Consider the following 7,706-nt stretch of genomic DNA (forward strand, 5'->3'; position numbering starts at 1 on the left):
GTTGCAGCAGTATATTGACAGAGAACTTCCAGAGGTGCAAGCTGGATTCAGAAGAGGACATGGAACAAGGGATATCATTGCTGGTGTCAGGTGGATCCTGGCTGAAAGCAAACAATATCAGAAAGATGTTTACTTGTGGTTTATTGACTATGCAATAGTCAATACATAGACCAGGAAGCTGTCATTCAGAAGAAGGGGATACTGCATCATTTAAAATCAGGAAGGGAGTGCATCAAGGTTGTATACTTCACCATACTTGTTCAATCTGTATGCTGAACAAATAATCTGAGAAGCCGGACTATATGAAGTAGAATGTGGGATCGGGATTGGAGGAAGACTCATTAACAACCTGAGATATGCAGATGACACAACTTTGCTTGCTGAAAGTGAGGATGATGAAGATTGAAGGCTACAGTCAGCAGTATGGATTACACCTCCATATAAAGAAAACAAAAATCCTTACAGCTGGACCAATAAGCAGCATCGCAATAAATGGAGAAAAGATGGGAGTTGTCAAAGACTTCACATTACTTTGTTCTACAATCAACACCAATGGAAGCAGTAGTCAAGACATCAGACAACATATTGCTTGGGCAAATCTGCTGCAAAAGATCTCTTTTGAGTGCTGAAGAGCAAATATGTCTCCTTGAAAACTAAGGTGTGGCTAACCCAAGCCCTGGTATTTTCAATCACCTCATATGCATGTGACAGCTGGATAATGAACAAGGAAGACTGAAGAATTGATACTTTTGAATTGTGGTGTTGCAAAAGAATACTGAAAGTACCATGGACTCCTAAAAGAACTAACAAATGAGCCCTGGAAGAAGTGCAGCTGGAATGCTCCTTGGAAGCAAGAACGGCCAGACTTCGTCTCACCTACTTTGGTCACGTTGTTAGAAGGGACCATTCCCTTGAGAAAGATACCATGCTTGGTAAAGTGGAGGGTTGACAAAAAAAGGAGAAGGCCCTCAACGAGATGAATTGACACAATAGCTGCAACTATGGGTACAATTATATCAAGGATGGTGAGGCTGGCACAGGATCGGGCAGTGTTTTTTTCTTTTGTGCCATAGGGTCGCTATGAGTCAGAAATGACTTAACAGCACCTAACAACATTACTATCATTGCTAATTAAGAAATTGGTACATTCTGAATTCTGTGTAGTTATACAAGAGAATGTAAATGAAAACAAATGACAATTTATTCTCTCAGAAAAACCACATGCAGATTTGGGGGTGTTCACTTTTAGTTTTTTAAAAACCAAATCAATGCTGTCTTCTCAGATGTGTGGCTGATTTTGTTAAGAAAGCTGAGGACTGTGTCTTACTTTCCCTTAGATAATGATGGTTGATCATTTTCTTACAGTTCCAGCAAATTTGCTGCTGTTGGCTTTCATAAAGGTCTGACATCAGAACTTGAAGCCTTGGGAAAAACTGGTATCAAAACTTCATGTCTGTGCCCAGGTTTTGTGAATACTGGGTTCACCAAAAAGCCAGACAAAAGGTGAGGTCAAAATCAAGTTAGAATAAGAATATGACATGAAAAATTGAAATGAAAGCTATATGAGAAATTTCCAGGTGGGTCAATTGAGAAAACAAACAAACAAAAAAATTACTTTTCTTTACTAATGTTATTTTGAGATATTGGTCCTATATAATACATTCAAAAGAACTAACAAATTTCTTTTTAACCTCAATCTCTCTTAAGGCTATATACATTTTGAACTACCAGCTATTTCCAGCTGGTAGTATAGTCCTAATGCATTGTGGTCCATATGAATCTGACTCATAGAGACCCTATAGGACAGTGTAGGGTTGCCTCATAGAGTTTCCAAGCTGTAATTTTTATAGAAACAGACTGCCACACCTTTCTCCAGCACAGAAGCTGGTGAGTTTGAACCACAGACCTTTCAGTTAACAACTGAGCTCTTAACCACTGCAGTATTGGGGTTCCTTAGCAGAGCCCTAGCACCTAATATATATAGCGCTTGAGCATGGGTACTTAAAATGTACACAGTACATATTTAAACACTAAAATATGATTGAGACCCCTGCTGATGACCTAATGTACAAAATAACCTCAGAAAATAGCACTCAGTCCCAGAGACACAAAACCAGATGGTGCCTGAGATATTCAAAGGAGGTCAGCCTTGAGAAAAGCAGAATCCAGTTGGTATTGATATCTTCCAGAGCTAAGAGATAAGGCTTATAGTTATAACTTAGGGCCTTCTCTTTTTCCTTCTCCTTCTCACGGGTTAAGGAGCCCTGGTCCTTGGGAATGGAATGTGTACACATAATCAAGCCCTGGTCCTTGGGAATGGAATGTGTACACATAATCATAAGCTTTAGCTCAACCCATAGGAGCTCTGGTAGCATAGTGCCTAAGGCACTTGACTGCTAACCAGAAGGCTGGCGGTTCAAACCCACCAGCCACTCCTCGGAAGGAAGGTTGGGCAATCCTACTTCCGTAGTGATACTGCCTCGGAAACCCAAGGAGGGGTCACTATGAGTTGGGGCTGTCTCGATGGCAAATAACAACAACAACAACAGCTCAACCCATATTAACCCTGTATTTGACCACTGGCGGTAGGCAGACTTATGGAATATTCCAAAACTCTGTTCCCAATTATGCATAAGTGATTAAACTATTTCTTCTCTCTTCTCTCAATTTGACTGAATTGTCTCTGCACATTGTTCCAGGCACTAATCCACATTTTTTCAGTAACACTGCCTGTTTTCTTTTCTTTTCTTTTTCCCCCATTGTGATTTGGGTGAAAGTTTACAGCAGAAATCAGTTTTCCATTCAATAGTCTATACACATTTTGTTTTGTGACATTCACTGCAATTCCCACACTGTAACAGCATTCTTCCCACTTCCTCCCTGCACCAACCCCTTCCCTTTGTCCTTCCTTCCCATCTCCTCCTGCCTTCCTAGCTCTCTCCCTGAGCAAATGCTGTCCTCTTGATCTCATATGCTTGACTGTTCTAATGAGTGCACATGGTATGACTGTTTACCATATAGTTTGGTTGAAAGTTGAATCACGGGAGTTAAGTTCATTTCCTAGTTTGAAGGATGTCTAAGAGCCATAGTCTCAGGGTTCCACCAGTCTTCATCAGACCACAAAGCCTGGTCTTTTCTATGATTTTGAGTTTTGTTCTACATTTCCCCCAACTCTATCCAGGACCTCCTATTGTGAGCTCTTTCAGAGCAGTCAGCAGTGATAGCCAGGCATCATCTAGGTCTTCTGGTCTTGGGGTCATGGAGGTTGGGGCTTACATGGCCCCTTAGTCCTTTGGGCTAATTGTTTCCTTGCATCTTTGATTTTCTCCACTCATCTGTGCTCTGGACAGGGTGAGACCAATAGTTGTACCTTAGATGGGCATTTTAAGACCCCAGTCACTACTCACCACAGTAGGACATAGAACCTTATCTTTGTGAACTGTTATGCCAACTGACCTTAGTGTTCCCAGAGACTATGGGCCTGAGCCCCCATGCCCAGCAACTCATTCCCTCAAGGTGTTTGGTTTAACTAAGAAGTTTTCATAATATTTTCACCTGTATGCGCTACTACATTCATAGATATATTTCCAGCACGTATAGATACATAGGTAGAGATATCCTCTGTCATACCTATATATATTCATGGGTATAGTCCCATTAGCCTTCCCATCCTGTTCAGACTGAATGTCTAGCTGTGTATCCACTCATTGATTGTTGTTATTACTATTTCCGCAGGATTGTGTATGTAATAGTATTCACCTTTGTTGCATTTAACTCTTGTGCTCCTCCCTGTGTCTTCCACTGCCTTGATCATTTTGTGCTGACCTCCCCCTTGTTGTACGTTTCCTCTGCCTGTTTTTATTATATAGGAAATTGGGCCCTATGAAAGTCCTTCTGGTAAACACTCAGGTTTAGTGATAAGTGTACCAGCAGACTGGTGAGAAAGGCACAATAAATAAAAAGGGTGAGAGTAGTGCAAACCCAGGTAGAACAGGTACCTGGGGGATACCTCAGGCACAGACAGTGCTAAAGATTTGGTAGTGGTTTTACCTAAACTGCTGGATTCTAAATTTCCTGAGTGAAGAGATGAGATGTCATTATGCTAATGAGACTTGGTTCAGAGAGACAGGCTTGATGAATCTAGCAGGTAGAATATTAGGGAGGGAAGAAGCAGGAAGAAATAATTTAGAAAAATATTGATGTAATAAAAATATTTCTGCTGGCTTGCCGCTAAATGCCATAGAAACCTCAAGTACATGATAATCTGTAATAAATCACAGAATCTCAGGAAAGGAAGTTTTAGCATTCCTTGCTTACCTAACTCATGTCCACATTTGTATCCTTTTATTCACTAGCCATTAATAATGCCTAAACTTATTAACTTTGGTACAATATTTTCAACCCACTTACACTTTAATTCTGTCATCACCTTGACTAATGAGGATTCTACACTGGCCCAGAGATCATGCGTACATCTCAAGAACCCACGTACATAGTCTCCAGCTAAGAGAAACCACTCCTCCAGTTGTGATGTAACATTGTCTGTGCACTTCTTGGACTCTTAATGAACTACAGTATGGGCAGGTCAGAGGAGAATCTCAAGTACTGGAAGCCCTCAGAACAACCCAACCTTATGGTGTACTACCACAAGAAAGAAAGCATAACTTGCAATAGCTTTCTCATCTTGCATCCAACAGGTGCTGAGAGATGTCAGGTGTTTCTCGCCTAGCCTATACTTAATGCTACCCACTCCTCTTTCTTGCCTGGTTCTTCTGCTCCTGTACCATCTAATTCCTTTCTACCATTTTGATATTACAACTGAATGGTCAATGAAACACAACTACTGGATATGGAAATACATGATAACAAAACATCAACAAGGCATGCATGTGTGTATTTTAGGTTGGTAGCATTTATAAATTGAACTTTGGAACATCTGAAATCCCATTTCTAAGTTTGGTAAAAACAAAAGTTACTATTTCTACCTTTGTTAATTAAAAAAAAAAATACATTTTTTAAGTACTTTTTTAATCACAGGTGGTGGCATACATTAGAGATAGATGAAGTTGTAAGAAACCTGATGGATGGAATACTTACCAATAAGAAGATGATTTTTGTTCCCACATCTCTCAATCTCTCAATAACACTAGAGAGGTAAGTGTAGTGCATGTTGTTGTTGTATGACTTTGAGTCAATTCCCACTGACCCTGTCATGGATTGAATTGTGTCCCCCCAAAATATGTGTCAACTTTCCCAGGCCATAATTCTCAGTATCATGTGATTGCCCTTCATTTTATAATCTGATGTAATTATCTTCCGTTTTGTGATGTTCTATAAATCCTAAACTCTATGGTAGCATCAGGGTGGGTTGTATCTTGAATCATAGTCTTACAAAAGAACATGACTTAGGTCACACCTTTACTCAAGCCACACTCTTGCTAGAGTCACACCTTATATTTTGTTGTTGTTGTTAGGTGCCATCAAGTTGGTTTTGACTCTGTGTACAACAGAATGAAACACTGCTCAGTCCTATGCCATTCTCATATGCTATATTTCAGCCCATTGTTGCAGCCACTGTGTCAAGCCATCTCATTGAGGATCCTCCTCTTTTTCACTGACTCTCTACTTTACCAAGCATGATGTCCTTCTCCAGGGACTGGTCCCTCCTGATAGCATGGCCAAAGTAGATGAGATGAAGTCTCACCATCCTCACTTCTAAGGAACATTAAGGCTGTACTTCTTCCAAGACAAATGTGTTCATTCTTCTGGCAGCCCATGGTATATTTTATACTCTTCTCCATCATCATAATTCAAAGGCATTTATTCTTCAACTATCATCCTTATTCATTGTTAACTTTTGCATGCATATGAGGCAATAGGAAATACCATGGCTTGGGTCAGGCACACCTTAGTCCTCAAAATGACATCTTTGCTTTTTAACACTACAGAGGTCTTTTGCAGCTGACTTGCCTGTTGCAATATGTTGAGTTCTTGACTGCTGCATCTATAGGCAATGATTGAGGATACAAGTAAAATGAACTCCTTGACAACTTCAATATTTTCTCTGTTTATAACAATGTAGCTAGTTGATCAGTTGTGATGATTTTTGTTTTCTTTATGTTAAAGTGCAATCCATACTGAAGGTTGTAGTCTTTTATATTCATCAGTAACTACTTAGTCCTCTTCACTTTCAGCAAGCAAAGTTGTATCATCTGCATGTCACAAGCTGTTAATGAATCTTCCTCCACTCCTGATGCCATGTTCATCTTCATATATTCCAGCTTCTCAGATTATTTACTCGGTATACAGATTGAATGAGTATCGTGATAGAATAAAACTCTGACACACACCTTTCCTGATTTTAGACCATGTGGTATCCTCTTGTTCTGTTCCAAAGACAGCTTCTTGGTCTATGTACGGGTTTCTCATGAGCACAATCAAGTGTTCTGAAATTCCCATACTTTGAAATGTTATCCATAATTTGTTACTATCCACACTGTCAAACATCTTTGCATAGTCAATAAAACACAGGTCAACATCTATCTGGAATTCTTTGCTTTCAGCTAAGATCCATCTAATGTGAACAATGATATTCCTCATTTCATGTCCTCTTCTGAATCCAGCTTGAATTTCTAACTGTTTTTGGTCAATGTACTGCTGCACCCATTTCTGATTCATCTTTAATTTTAATTTTACTTGCATGTAATATTAATGATACTATTCAATAATTTTCACATTCTGTTGGAAAACCTTTCTTTGGAAAGGGCAAATATATGGATGTCTTCCAGTTGGTTGAGGAGGTATCTGTCTTCCGAATTTCATGGCATAGATGAATGACCACCTCCTGCATTGCATCTGATTGTTAAAACATTTCAATTGCTATTCTTGAAGCCTTGTTTTTCACCAATTCCTTCAGTGGAGCTTAGACTTCTTTCTTTAGAACCATCAGCTCTTGATCTGAAATGGCTGAAGATTGACCTAGTCTTTGTGATATGGCCATTGTGTATTTCTTCCATATCCTTTTGATGATTCCTGCGTTGTTCAATATTTTGCCCTTAAAATCCTTCAGTACTGCACCTCAATATTTTTTCTTCAATTCTTCTACCTTGAAAAATGCTGAGCATGTTCTTCTCTTTTGGTTTTCTAACTTCAGGTCTATGCACACTTCACTATACTACTTTACTTTGTCTACTTGAGCCATCCTTTGAAATCTTCTGTTCAGCTCTTACACTTCATTAATTATTCCATTCACTTTAGCTACTCTACATTCAAGAGGAAGTTCCAAAGTCTCTTCTGACATCTATTTTGATCTTTTCTTTCTTTCTTGTCTTTTTAATGACCTTTTACTTGCTCTTTGATGTCACCTACAACTCATCTGGTCTTCAATCATTCATGTTCAATGCATCAAATCTGTTCTTTATAGGATCTCTATATTCAAGTGGTATATACTCAAAGTTGTACCTTGACTCATATGCACTTGTTTTTATTTTCTTCAGCTTCAATTTGAACTTGCATGTGAGCAACTGATGGTATGTTCTGCATTTGACCCCTGGCCTTTTTCTGACTGATGATGTTGAGGTTCTCTATCATCTCTTTCCACAGATATAGTCACATTGCTTCCTGTGTATTCCATCTGGCAAGGTCTATGTATTTTATCACTGTTTATGTTATTGAAAAAAAAAGCATTTCTAATTAATAGGTCATTT

At 39.1% G+C, this 7,706-nt stretch overlaps 1 protein-coding gene across 1 annotated transcript in view; it reads left to right on the forward strand.

The window, feature by feature from the left end:
• LOC103206265 (17-beta-hydroxysteroid dehydrogenase 13) overlaps positions 1-5,158 on the forward strand; it is a 35,003-nt gene extending 29,845 nt beyond the window's left edge. Inside the window, exons 5-6 of the mRNA XM_007951708.1 lie at positions 1,366-1,503; positions 5,038-5,158. Coding sequence (XP_007949899.1) covers positions 1,366-1,503; positions 5,038-5,158 — 259 coding nt within the window. The remainder of the gene's footprint in view (positions 1-1,365; positions 1,504-5,037) is intronic.
• Positions 5,159-7,706: the final 2,548 nt, after the last annotated feature.

Source organism: Orycteropus afer, unplaced genomic scaffold, assembly GCF_000298275.1.
Source record: "Orycteropus afer afer isolate SDZICR_OR568_19922 unplaced genomic scaffold, OryAfe1.0 scaffold00309, whole genome shotgun sequence".
Lineage (NCBI taxonomy): Eukaryota > Metazoa > Chordata > Mammalia > Tubulidentata > Orycteropodidae > Orycteropus > Orycteropus afer.